This window comes from Leucoraja erinacea, chromosome 19 (genome assembly GCF_028641065.1).
Source record: "Leucoraja erinacea ecotype New England chromosome 19, Leri_hhj_1, whole genome shotgun sequence".
Taxonomy (NCBI): domain Eukaryota; kingdom Metazoa; phylum Chordata; class Chondrichthyes; order Rajiformes; family Rajidae; genus Leucoraja; species Leucoraja erinaceus.
In genome coordinates this window covers 4,901,452-4,915,410 of record NC_073395.1, presented here as the reverse complement: position 1 = coordinate 4,915,410, position 13,959 = coordinate 4,901,452, and the positions used below count along the sequence as shown (strand labels likewise).

Sequence of the window (13,959 nt, the reverse complement as noted above, 5' to 3'; positions counted from 1 at the left end):
TCTGAAAAGGACCCGTTAATTCCTACTCTTTGCTCCCTGTCTGCCAACCAGTTCTCTATACATTTCAATACCCTAACCCCAGTTGTTAAGACATAGTTCAGGCATCTTGCAGGTATTTATTTACTTGCACCCTTGGAGTAACTTCACATTGATCATGTTGAAATTAAAACTATAACCTGCTGAAAGATTTTGTCATCTGTAAGATACTAGATGTAAAAGTCATTTCAATAATTCAGCAGTCAGGTCAAATGTCCTACTTTCACACTCACATCAATACAATGCTTGAACCAAAGGATAATTTCCTTCAAACAATACGAAGACTTTTCATTTTTACCAATCTAAACTGCCATCAGAAAAAGATGGAATAACATCAATATTCTGACAGCGTTTTACTTTGTCACTTGAAATCTACTCATTACGTGTATGAGTTGGGAATCAATCATATAACATAGTTGTAAAGCTTAAGACCAGACATCAGTTGTATACAAGAAAGGCACAAACCAGCCTCTGTAGTTCCTTCCTGCAGATATGCTCCTTCTAAATCTGCCGTATATTTATAAATTCATACGAGAATGGCTTGTCAATAATACGTTTAATGTTGAAAGAAGCTATGGCACACTTACATAAACATGCTTATCTCAATTAATTTTGCAATTCATGTCTGTTAACCCAAACCAAAAGCAATTGCAAACAAATGTGTTACCCTGACAGGTTAGCTGGTGAAGGCACCAAACCCTGAACTCTGTTTTGTTAAGTACAAATGAGCAACACCTTTATTTTTCAATCATCTCCTATCATGGCTATATATTAAAAAATGTGGTTAAATCAAAATATTCATTTATTCCTCAATCAATCAGAATAGAGAATGTAGGGTGGGAGAACAAAGAGGGAATGAAAGATAGGCAAAAAAAAATGTTCTTAAATGCAATGGGACAAAGAGTTTGGAGAAAAGACCAGTTAATGAGGCATATGATATGATTACTTTCATAGATTAGAGAGTATAATACAAAAGTTCTAACATGAAGTTGTAACTTTACATAAAATAATTAGACTACATTTGGAGAATTGCGTGTAACTCTGATCACCATACTATAGGAAGGACGTAGTTGTACTGGAGAGAGTGCAGAGGAGAATCACCAGGACATTGCCTTCACTGGAGGACTTATTTATGGTTTGGGAGATGCATGACCCAATAGGGACAATCAGAATTACAAGAGGTATACAATACATGGTCAGGATCTTGTTTCTCCCATGGTATCAAAAAGATGTCTTGGGTTTATGGTGAAGACAAGGAGTGGAGGCCAAGTCACTGGATGGATTTAAGAGAGAGTTAGATAGAGCTCTAGGGGCTAGTGGGGTCAAGGCATATAGGGAGAAGGCAGGCACGGGTTATTGATAGGGGATGATCAGCCATGATCACAATGAATGGCAGTGCTGGCTTGAAGGGCCGAATGGCCTCCTCCTGCACCTATTTTCTATGTTTCTATGTTTCTATATGGGTGCAGACCTAAACAGGCAAATGGGATTAGTGTTAATTGGCAAAATGTTCAGAATGGACGTGGCAGGCCAAAGGTCCCATTTCTGTGCCATGTAATCCTGACTCGTATCTGAAATACACTGTAAAGTTGCACAGTCAAAAAGTTGCACAATCCCATGTGCACCACACCAACATGAAAAATGGCACACAGGCAACCTCAAGGTTCACTGACAATTTGACATTCTTCTTGTGTTGGATCCAGCGGTCCTGTAAACTGGTGCTCTCTCCTCAAGTGACAAGTTTGACCAAAAGCTGGAAGCAGTAAATAATGCACTTCAAAGCCAAGCCTGGCTCTGGGTGCACATGGTAGGGCATGGGGCATCTGTTGTTCAGTTTACCCCTACACAACCCCATTCTCTCCTGCCACCTGTCGCTCTGCACCCACAGTCAACCCAGCCCAACCCCAGCTCGCGTTCCAGACCCACAACTCAAGCCCCCGGTACTGTGAAAAACTCAATCCATACAAAAAAATGGAGATATTAATAATAATAATAATAAACTTTATTGCAGACTCAAGGTCCAGACAAGGGGCAACATTACATTAAAAATGCATTGCATATTAAATATCATAAATACATATAAAATCTTGGGATATCACATATAAAAACATCATAATTTATATTTTTAAAAACCCCAAAAAAACACAATACATAAGTTAAAAATCCAGATTAAAAGATGATCAATGTCCTACAACGAGACAACGATACCAGTGTCACCACAGCTGGGATTCGTAGCGTGTAGTGCTAACCCTTATGTTTGACAAGGCCACAATAAGCACATTTTTAGAGTCATTTATCCTGCAAATGAATTTATACATGTGGTGTCTTAAGTTGCCTCCCTCAAAAAAAATTGCTCATTGCAGTGAAAATACAGTTTCATACAAACATAGAAAAATAGGTACAGGAGTAGGCCATTCGGCCCTTTGAGCCAGCACCGCCATTCAATACGATCATGGCTGATCATCTAAAATCAGTACCCTGCTTTTTCCCCATATCCCTTGATTCCTTTAGCCCTCAGAGCTAAATCTAACTCTCTCTTGAAAACATCCAGTGAATTGGCCTCCACTGCCTTCTGTGGCAGAGAATTCCACAGATTCACAACTCTGGGTGAAAACGTTTTTCCTCATCTCAGCCCTAAATGGCCTACCCCTTATTCTTAAACTGTGACCCCTGGTTCTGGACTCCCCCAACATCAGGAACATTTTTCCTTCATCTAGCCTGTCCAATCCCTTAAGAATTTTTATATGTTTCTGTAAGATCTTTATTCATGCTTATTCATGCCCCTCGTAATCTTGTACATCTCGATAAGGTTACCCCTCTGCCTCCAACACTCCAAAGATAAAACATCCCGGCTTATCCAACCCTTTTTGCATGAGCATGCAAACTCATGTAACATCCTGGTAAATCTCTACTGCATCCGGACCAACTTAATGGCCTACTTCCCATATCTGGGTGACTTTCCAGAGCTCTATGTGTAAATCCTGCCTTAGTTTGCAACCTCACACTGATCAGAGTTAAATTCCATTTGGCAGTCCTTGGCATATTAGTGTCTCATATAGAGAGATAGGATCTATTTTGCTGTAGATCCAGGCAGTTCATACCATCCATGTGCGCAACAGGTATTGGAGACAGAGAGAGGAAACAGAGTAGAAAATATTTTATTGAGGGGCATGACAGAGGAAGTGCAGATTAAAATGCTTGCAGGTAAGGGGATGATTGGCAAGAGGAAGGCTTTCAAAAGTGAGATAGCAAGAGTGCAGGATCATGTTCCCGTTAGGGTGAAGGCCAAAGCTGGCAAGTTTAGGGAACCTTGTTTGATGAGAAATATTGAGTCTTTGGTCAGGAAAAAGAACCCAATACCAATCCCCAAAACTGGAATAACTTGGCACTACCTGATAACTGGTGCCTTAAGATATCTGCTTTGTATGTAGTGCATATGCAAATTACTAGAATAGTATTCATCACATTTTCCATTGGAAGTCTGCCCATGCAACTTAGATGGTGTTGTTTACCTTTAGACGGACATTCAACACCAAAAATGCAAATGCTGTTGAGGCAAATTCTCCCACCAATGTTTCCCAATCACTGATGTTAATCTGTGTTCATATAGAACCTACAATGTGGTAAAATATCAGAAGGCTCTTTATAGGAGCAGTCATAGAAAATAGGTGCAGGAGTAGGCCATTTGGCACTTCGAGCCAGCACTACCATTTAATATGGTGATGGCTGATCATCCAAAATCAGTACCCTGTTCCTGCTTTCTCCCCATATCCCTTGATTCTGTTAGCCTTAAGAGCTATATCTAACTCTCTCTTGAATATATCCAATTAATTGACCTCCACTGCCGTCTGTGGCAGAGAATTCCACAGATTCAAAACTCTCCGAGTGAAAACGTTTTTCCCTCATCTCAGACCTACAAGTCTTTCTGCTTGTAGTGTGTCATGGATACATAGAACGACAAGCATGCTCAACTGCAAAAACAATAAATAAGGAGCCAAGCCATGCCACAACCAATGGTTCTACATGGTGCTCTGTCGTCCAGTCATACTTGGTCATGAAAGGCCGTGGGTAATTAATGGCTAACGTGAGGAGACTCCATGATCATATCCTCAACAATCAGATCCGATCCTAATCAATTGAAATAGCATCCTCTTAACTGCCAGTGTGCCCATGGATGTGATGATCAGGATTGAACACAGTCCTCCAGATATGGAATGCAAGATAAATGGGCAAAGGACATAATAATTCACTATGTCCACAGGGAAAGTGAACATTGGCAAAGGTTGATAGAGAGGAAGAGGCAAAGGGGGGGGGGGGGGGGGAGAAGGAAATGACTGGAGTGGGAAACGTCTTTGATAATATTGGCTTTATTATCAGAATGGGATTAGTGTTAATTGGCAAAATGTTCAGAATGGACGTGGCAGGCCAAAGGTCCCATTTCTGTGCCATGTAATTCTGACTCGTATCTGAATTACACTGTAAAGTTGCACAGTCAAAAAGTTGCACAATCCCATGTGCACCACACCAACATGAAAAATGGCACACAGGCAACCTCAAGGCTCACTGACAACTTGACATTCTTCTTGTGTTGGATCCAGCGGTCCTGTAAACTGGTGCTCTCTCCTCAAGTGACAAGTTTGACCAAAAGCTGGAAGCAGTAAATAATGCACTTCAAAGCCAAGCCTGGCTATGGGTGCACATGGTAGGGCATGGGGCATCTGTTGTTCCGTTTACCCCTACACAACCCCATTCTCTCCTGCCACCTGTCGCTCTGCACCCACAGTCAACCTAGCCCAACCCCAGCTCGTGTTCCAGACCCACAACTCAAGCCCCCGGTACTGTGAAAAACTCAATCCATACAAAAAAATGGAGATATTAATAATAATAATAATAATAATAAACTTTATTACGGACTCAAGGTCCAGACAAGGGGCAACATTACATTAAAAATGCATTGCATATCAAATATCATAAATATATATAAAATCTTGGTATATCACTTATAAAAACATCATCATTTACATTAAAAACCCCCCCAAAAAAACACAATACATAAGTTAAAAATCCAGATTAAAAGATGATCAATGTCCTACAACGAGACAACGATACCAGTGTCACCACAGCTGGGATTCGTAGCGTGTAGTGCTAACCCTTATGTTTGACAAGGCCACAATAAGCACATTTTTAGAGTCATTTATCCTGCAAATTAATTTATACATGTGGTGTCTTAAGTTGCCTCCCTCAAAAAAAATTGCTCATTGCGGTGAAAATACAGTTTCATACAAACATAGAAAAATAGGTACAGGAGTAGGCCATTCGGCCCTTTGAGCCAGCACAGCCATTCAATACGATCATGGCTGATCATCTAAAATCAGTGCCCTGCTTTTTCCCCATATCCCTTGATTCCTTTAGCCCTCAGAGCTAAATCTAACTCTCTCTTGAAAACATCCAGTGAATTGGCCTCCACTGCCTTCTGTGGCAGAGAATTCCACAGATTCACAACTCTGGGTGAAAACGTTTTTCCTCATCTCAGTCCTAAATGGCCTACCCCTTATTCTTAAACTGTGACCCCTGGTTCTGGACTCCCCCAACATCAGGAACATTTTTCCTTAATCTAGCCTGTCCAATCCCTTAAGAATTTCTATATGTTTCTGTAAGATCTTTATTCATGCTTATTCATGCCCCTCGTAATCTTGTACATCTCGATAAGGCTACCCCTCTGCCTCCAACACTCCAAAGATAAAACATCCCGGCTTATCCAACCCTTTTTTGCATGAGCATGCAAACTCATGTAACATCCTGGTAAATCTCTACTGCATCCGGTCCAACTTAATGGCCTACTTCCCATATCTGGGTGACTTTCCAGAGCTCTATGTGTAAATCCTGCCTTGGTTTGCAACCTCACACTGATCAGAGTTAAATTCCATTTGGCAGTCCTTGGCATATTAATGTCTCATATTTTGCTGTATTAATGTCTCATATTTTGCTGTAGATCCAGGCAGTTCATACCATCCATGTGCGCAACAGGTAGTGGAGACAGAGAGAGGAAACAGAGTACAAAATATTTTGTTGTAACTACAGAGGAAGTGCAGATTAAAATGCTTGCAGGTAAGGGGATGATTGGCAAGAGGGAGGCTTTCAAAAGTGAGATAGCAAGAGTGCAGGAGCATGTTCCCGTTAGGGTGAAGGCCAAGGCTGGCAAGTTTAGGGAACCTTGTTTGATGAGAAATATTGAGTCTTTGGTCAGGAAAAAGAACCCAATACCAAAAATCCCTTGGCACTACCTGATAACTGGTGCCTTAAGATATCTGCTTTGTATGTAGTGCATATGCAAATTACTAGAATAGTATTCATCACATTTTCCATTGGAAGTGTGCCCATGCAACTTAGATGGTGTTGTTTACCTTTAGACGGACATGCAACACCAAAAATGCAAATGCTGTTGAGGCACATTCTCCCACCAATGTTTCCCAATCACTGATGTTAATTTGTGTTCATATAGAACCTACAATGTGGTAAAATATCAGAAGGCTCTTTATAGGAGCAGTCATAGAAAATAGGTGCAGGAGTAGGCCATTCGGCACTTCGAGCCAGCACTACCATTTAATATGGTGATGGCTGATCATCCAAAATCAGTACCCTGTTCCTGCTTTCTCCCCATATCCCTTGATTCTGTTAGCCCTAAGAGCTATATCTAACTCTCTCTTGAATATATCCAATTAATTGACCTCCACTGCCTTCTGTGGCAGAGAATTCCAAAGATTCACAACTCTCTGAGTAAAAACGTTTTTTCCTCATCTCAGACCTACAGTCTTTCTGCTTGTAGTGTGTCATGGATACATAGAACGACAAGCATGCTCAACAGCAAAAACAATAAATAAGGAGCCAAGCCATGCCACAACCAATGGTTCTACATGGTGCTCTGTCGTCCAGTCATACTTGGTCATGAAAGGCCGTGGGTAATTAATGGCTAACGTGAGGAGACTCCATGATCATCTCAACAATCAGATCCGATCTTAATCAATTGAAATAGCATCCTCTTAACTGCCAGTGTGCCCATGGATGTGATGATCAGGATTCAACACAGTCCTCCAGATATGGAATGCAAGATAAATGGGCAAAGGACATAATAATTCACTATGTCCACAGGGAAAGTGAACATTGGCAAAAGTTGATAGAGAGGAAGAGGCAAAGACAGATTGTAATGGATTCCAGGCTTATCAGTGTATTGGCAGAAAGAGAACCCGTTGCTAGAAATGCTCTGTCAAGGATTGAATAGAATGAAATATGGACATTGCAAATAATTAGGTTTAGGTCTATTGTTGTAACGTGTACCAAGGTACAATGAAAAACTTTGGCTTGCCATGCTATCTAATCACATCAGATAATATTATACGTAAGTACAAACAAGTCAAACTCAAATCCAATAGGCAGAACAAAGGGCAAGATATCGAGTGCTGAATATAGTTCTCAATATTGTAGCACAACGGTACCACATCCAGAGACAGGTAAAGGTGACCCTAGCTTATGGAAGGACCATTCAGAAGCCCGAGTCTGGTAGTGCTTGCTTTCAAGGGTCTGTACCTTCTGCCGGACTGGAGCGAGGGGGGGGAAGAAGGAAATGACTGGAGTGGGAAACGTCTTTGCTAATATTGGCTGCTTTTCTAAGGGAGCATGAAGTGTAGATGGAGTTAATGGTGGGAAGTCTGGTCCGTGCGATGGACTGGGCTACATCCACAACGTTCAAAATTTCTTGCATTCTTGGGCAGAGCTGTTCCCAAACCGAGCCATGATGCAAACTGACTATGTTTTATATTGTGCATTTGTAGAAGTTTGTAAGAGCAACTGTTGTCGTGAAACCATGATACTAAGTTCTCCATATACTTCCTGTACTGTGCCTTCATTGTTTATGTTCCGGCTCCCACATTGGTGTCATCTGCAAACCTGCAGATGGAGTTAAAGCTGAATTTAGTTATGCAATCATGAGTGTATAGGATGTGTAACAGGGAACTGAGAATGCATCCTCCACTTATCTTCACTGATTGAAGTCTGTGGGGCAGGGGACTTTGAAAGTCCAAATTCAAGGGGGGGGGGGGGCTAATTGCTAGGTCCAGGAGTTTGGGGAAGAATTTGGATGGAATTATGGTGTTGAAGGCAGAGCTAGTGTTGATAAATACATAAGTCCTTGTTGTCTAAGTGTTCCAGAGATGGGCTTAGGGCTTGGGAGATGGTGTCTACTGTGGACGTTTTGCAGCTGTGGGCAAACTATGGTGGATCAAGGCTGGCTGATAGGCTAGAGTTAATGTGCGGTGTCGCCAGACTCTCGAATTACTTCACGATTGTGAATGTCAGATCCACTGGACGTTAGTCATTGAGCCACACTACGTTATTTTTCTTTGGTACCGGGATGATTGACCATACAGTTGTGTAAAGAATGAAGACAGAAAATGCAGCAGTCACGGGACGTCCTTTCGGACTTTGATTAGGTCAGGTTTTACGGCAGGTGGAGAGCTAGAAATTTAATTTTAGATACTTAAATGCTGAGCTGCAGAGATGTTGAGGGAAGATAGGGGAATGTTAAAGGACTTTGGAAAGGAAGAACAGACATGTCATGGTTGTTTGCAATGGCAACAGGGCCAGGGATGGTTGTTTTGATGATAAATAATAGTAGCTGTTTTGTCAGGGAAAAGTATGAGGAAACAAGGAAACTGAAGGTGAGTGGGATATTATCTGAAATATTGATCTTTTACAGCAGTTATCCATTAACTACCTGCTCCCCCTCAAGTTTATTTTGGTGGGTGATTTGTGTAAGCTGTTGTCATAAACAGTCCGAAGAACACTCTTGATCCGAAACAGTGGCGGACTGGCCAGGGTGTCAGCTTGCCCGATGGCAAGTGGGCCTCTGATGAAGTAAGCCCCCTATATCATGTGGGCCCCTGATGAAGTGGGCCCCCTTTGTCCCCTGGCAACCAATATTTTTAGACCCAGTCCGCCACTGATCCGAAACATAACCTATTCTTTTTCTCCAGAGATGCTGCCTGACCCGCTGAGTAACTCCAGCTTTTTGTGTCTAATTTCGGTTGAAACCAGCATGTGCAGTTCCTCTTTGCACACATTGAACAAAACTGTTGAGACTCTTTGCTAATCCTCTGGAGTGGATCTCTTACCATTTCCCTTTCAATTAATTGAGACTGCATATGAAATATATAACGTATAATAATGTTTAACCGTGTGTTGATTCCAAGCATTTCAATGGAAAAAAAACAAATCACCAGATGGAGTCTCAATAGCCAAAAAAGACATTAAAATCTTTGATTAAAATAACACAATGTTTACCTAAACAGCTGGAACTACAACTCCCAGAAGGCTCGGGCGCGCATTTCCGCTTCCGGCGACCTCTCCGGGAGGAAGCGGTGCGGCACGTGGCGCGAACGGCGCGCGCCTATTGGCCGCGGGCTGCTCAGGAGATGTCTGACGCTACGGAGCAACGGAGTCAAAGCAAACGGGAGAACGGCGGCGGCGGCGGTGAGGGTGAGGAGCGGCGGCGGGTGGAGCCTGTAGCGCCCTGACCGAGGCGGCCGGCAGGCAGGCAGGCGGGCGGACACACGGACAGAGACAGGTAACGTAGCCGGCTCGCCGCACCCAGATGTCTTTCAATAATAATAATAATAATATATAGCGTGAGTGGATGACGCTTACTCACACAGCAAGTAAGGCGAGCGGATGGGATCGGTAGCAGCCGGTGTCTGGAGCCCGTTGTTGGTTCATTGTTGTTGAGGCCGGTCCGCCCGCCCGTCGGCCCGAGGAGGAGCAGCAGCAACTGACGAGGGGGGGACGCGCGAGACAGTGAGGCCGTCAACCGACACCGGGGCTGAGGCGCGAGCGGTAGCGGCGGCGGGTCCGGTCCGTCAACCCCCCCCCCCCCCCCCCCTTGTCACCCCCGTCCCCGTCCCCCCCACCCGGGATCTCGAGTTGCGGGTCTGGAGCGCCAGCTTGTGTTGGCCTGGCCTGGCTTGACTTGACTGACTGTAGGTGCAGAGCGACAGGTGGCAGGCAGTCTGTCTGTCTGTCTGAGAGAATGGGGTTCGTGTAATAGGGAGGGAGGGGGAGGGGGGGGTAAACTGAGCGACATGATGCCCCATGTGCACACAGAGCCAGTCTTGGATTACTGCTTCCAGCTTTTGGTCAAACTTGTCACTTTAGGGAGGGAGCACTAGTTTACCGGAGAGCGGGATCCAACACAAGGAGAATGTCACTTTATATGCTTATTTGTGTGTGTGTGTGTGTGTGTATATGGACACACTGATCTGTTCTGTATTATTTATGCCTGCAATATTCTGTTGTGCTGAAAGCAAAGCAAGAATTTCGTTGTCCTATCTGGGACACCTGACAATAAACTCTTGAATCTTGCCGGTTTTTCATGTTGGTGTGGTGCACATGGGATTGTGCAATTATTTTGACTGTGCAACTTTACAGTGTTACAGATATGAGTCAGAATTACATGGCACAGAAATGGGACCTTTGGCCTGCCACGTCCATTCTGAACATTTTGCCCATTTACACTAATCCCATTTGCCTGTTTAGGTCTGCATCCTTGTCTTCATCTTAAACCCAAGACTTATTTTTGATACCATGGGAGAAACAAGATTCTGACTGTGTATTGTATACCTCTTGTAATTTTGTTTGACCCTATTGGGTCATGCATCTCCCAAACCATAACTAAGTATTTCAGTGAAGTGAAGTCCTCCAACGACATCCTTCCTATAGTATGATGATCATAGATATACACAATTCTCCAAATGTAGTCTAATCAGTGTTTTGTAAAGTTATGACATAGGTCAGAACTTTTGCATTATACTCTCTAAACGATGAAAGTAAGCATATTGTATGCCTCATTAACTGGACATTTCTCAAACTCTTTGTCCCATTGCATTTAAGAAAGTTGTTTTTTTTGCCTATCTTTCATCCCCTTTGTTCTCACACCCTACATATTGAGAAAAAGCAGTGGCACTGATTTTGGATGATCAGCCACCATCATATTGAATGGCGAAGCTGGCTAGATGGGCAGAATGGCTTACTCCTGCACCTATTTTTCTATGGAGCTGCATTTTCATCGCAATGAGCAACTTTGTTTGAGGGTGGCAACTTAATATCTCATTTTTTTTATATGGATTGAAATGGGGGGGGGGGAAGGGGGGCTAATTACACTGCTGTAATTTCTACATGGTTAAACCAAAATGTATAAAAATGGCTTTTATTAAAAACTGACCATGTGCATTTTAACCACATGTGATGTTTTTCTTTCCTAATACAAATCTCAGATTGTGGAGTACAGAGGCAAATAAACAAATGATGGGTCTTTGTTCCAAACATTATGAAGGGCACTGTATGAAGTGTGGTGAAGTTGGATTACATATAGAATTTGTCTTGTGCAGCCCTGTTGATGACACAGAGATGTTGTCAGAAGTTCAGCTTGAGATTCGATATGATGTAATTAGCAAAAATAAGACTAACCCCCCCCATTGCGAATCTTCAGTTGGAGAAAACATCTCATCTTGTACTGAATGTTAAAGACAGTGATGTGACAATAGATGGTGGTGGTAAAACATTGGCCTTGTTTTAAGGTGATGATGCCTATGTTTGTATACACATCTCTGCTTGTGTTTTACCAGTGAAATGCAATGACATGGTCACCTTGGATCTGAGGTCTGATTCTAATCGAGGTGAGAGTTGATTGTGTCGGGGTTGCTACAATTGGCTTCACTCTCCTGGTAAGGGCAGGAGAAAAATGTGCAAGGTCCTTGTTATTAATGAGCATCCATAAGAATCTAGAAAGCTTTCCAAAGACTTGTTTGGTAACTCTTGATTTGTAAAATCTAACCACATGATCCATGGTTACTGGTGGTAACTATTGCACGGTACTACCCTTTTAAGCTTACTCAAGTTTGAACTCATTCATCAACACTTTAGAGAAAGTCGCTCTTTTTCGTTTGCATAGATTAGCAAAAATAATCACAATATCAATGTATTTAAATGAAATAGCTCAGAAAATTTAATTTGTTTATTTTTATTCTGAACAGGGTTTTGGATTCAACTGCACTTCATTGCACACAAGAAACCTTTTTTTACTTTAAAGACGAACTTTTTATTATTAACAAGCTGGAAGGCCCACGATTAAACGAGAACCCGAGCTTGGGCTTAAGGCATCGGAAGGAAAGCGTAGGATACCTGATGTCATCTGAAGAAAAACAGTGTAACACCCCAAGCTCAGAGTTGAAAGAAGTGAATCCTCTTGTAAATCATGATTCTGATTTGTTGGATGTAAGTATAAAAATAAATTGGTAACTCTGGGCATTGCTATTTAGTCAATAATGTGCTCTTAAAATAATGTTTGATTAAATTGCATGTTGGAAGATTTCAAATGCATTTTAAATTACATTTGAGTTTATTGATCGACGAAGGTCTGGATTTTTTCTTTTTGTGAGACGTGTATGTTGTGGGCATTTATTGTTCATTCCCAATTGTACCAGTACTGAGGTTACAAGTGTTAACCACATTGGTAAGTCCAGAGTCACACATGCGCCAGTCAGGATAAGAATTGGAGCATTCCTAGATGAACTCGAATTAAATCAAATCAATTATTTGTTTGATAAACATTTAGTGGTCAAAGTTGCCATACTGGCACTAAGATTTAATTCCAGATTTAATTATTTGAATTAAATTCCTTCACTAACATTGGAATTTATGTATCTGGACCATTGGTCCCGGTGTTGGCTATGTTCTTAGTGTATCCTGAAATATCCAGTGTTAAGCGCACAAAAATAAATAAGTTACTTAATGTTTAACTTTTATTGTGCATTATAGCTTTTAATTTTGCTTCAGTTGTTTCATGTGTTTTGATTGAAATTGATATTCTAAATGTGAAAAATATCCAAATTGTTACATAGCAATATTTTTTAAAATGTATGCATCCACTTGATGTGAGATGAGTATTAGTTTCTAATATTCTCGAGTTTAAAATGCTGCAGTCTTGAGGTTGCTTTACTATATAATTGTCTCAAATATATTCTTTGAAGACGTGTAATTCCACGTGGTGGACAAAATGTGAAAAATTGTATACAGTTTTTGTCGTCTCACCAAAAGGCTGTTATCCTTGCTAGAGAGAGAGAGAGAGAGAGGGGAGGACCAAAAAAATTATCATTCTGGTTCCTGGTACGATAGGCCTGTCATATAAAGAGTGAGAGGCTTGTGCTCTGTTTTCTGGAGGTTGGAAGAAGAAGAGTGTGTAGGAAGGAACTGCAGATGCTGGTTTAAACCAAAGATAGACACAAAAAGCTGGAGTATCTCGGCAGGACAGGCAGCATCTCTGGAGCGAAAGTATGGGTGATGTTTTGGGTCGAGACCCTTCTTCAGATTATAAGGATGGTTAGATGAGATACTTAGGGAAAATATCAATAAGTTCAGCCAAAGTTAATGTGGATTACTGAAATGGAGTTTGTTTGACAAATCTTCTGGACAGGTTGGTAAAATGGATAAGAGAAAGCCAATGAATGTGGTGTACTCGCTTTATATAAAAAGTTAATGTGTAAAAAGTGTGAGATATTGAGTGTAATATATTGGTATGCATTAAAAATTAATTGACAAACGGGAAATATTTTGGGAATAAAGGTGCATATTTTGGCCTGCCAGGTGATAATCCACGAGCTAATGCAGAGATCAGTGCTTAGGCCTCACCTGGTTCATATTATAATGCAATAATTTGAGATTTTTATTTGGGGGGGTGGGGTTGGTGGAGTACTATTTTGAAGTTTTCTGATTACTCTTGAGTGGGATTTCTGTGGAGAATTTGTTTCACTCACAGGATGGTGAACCTGTGGAAGTTGATATCACAGAGGACTGTGGAGGCCAAGTTGCTAAATATAT

The 13,959-nt window shown here is 41.7% G+C and overlaps 1 protein-coding gene across 1 annotated transcript in view; it reads left to right on the top strand.

Moving 5' to 3' along the window:
• Positions 1–9,540: 9,540 nt before the first annotated feature.
• LOC129706129 (adiponectin receptor protein 2-like) overlaps positions 9,541–13,959 on the top strand; it is a 42,045-nt gene continuing 37,626 nt past the window's right edge. Inside the window, exons 1-2 of the mRNA XM_055650130.1 lie at positions 9,541–9,655; positions 12,117–12,357. Of these exons, the coding sequence (XP_055506105.1) occupies positions 12,268–12,357 (90 nt within the window). The 5' untranslated portion in view covers positions 9,541–9,655; positions 12,117–12,267. The remainder of the gene's footprint in view (positions 9,656–12,116; positions 12,358–13,959) is intronic.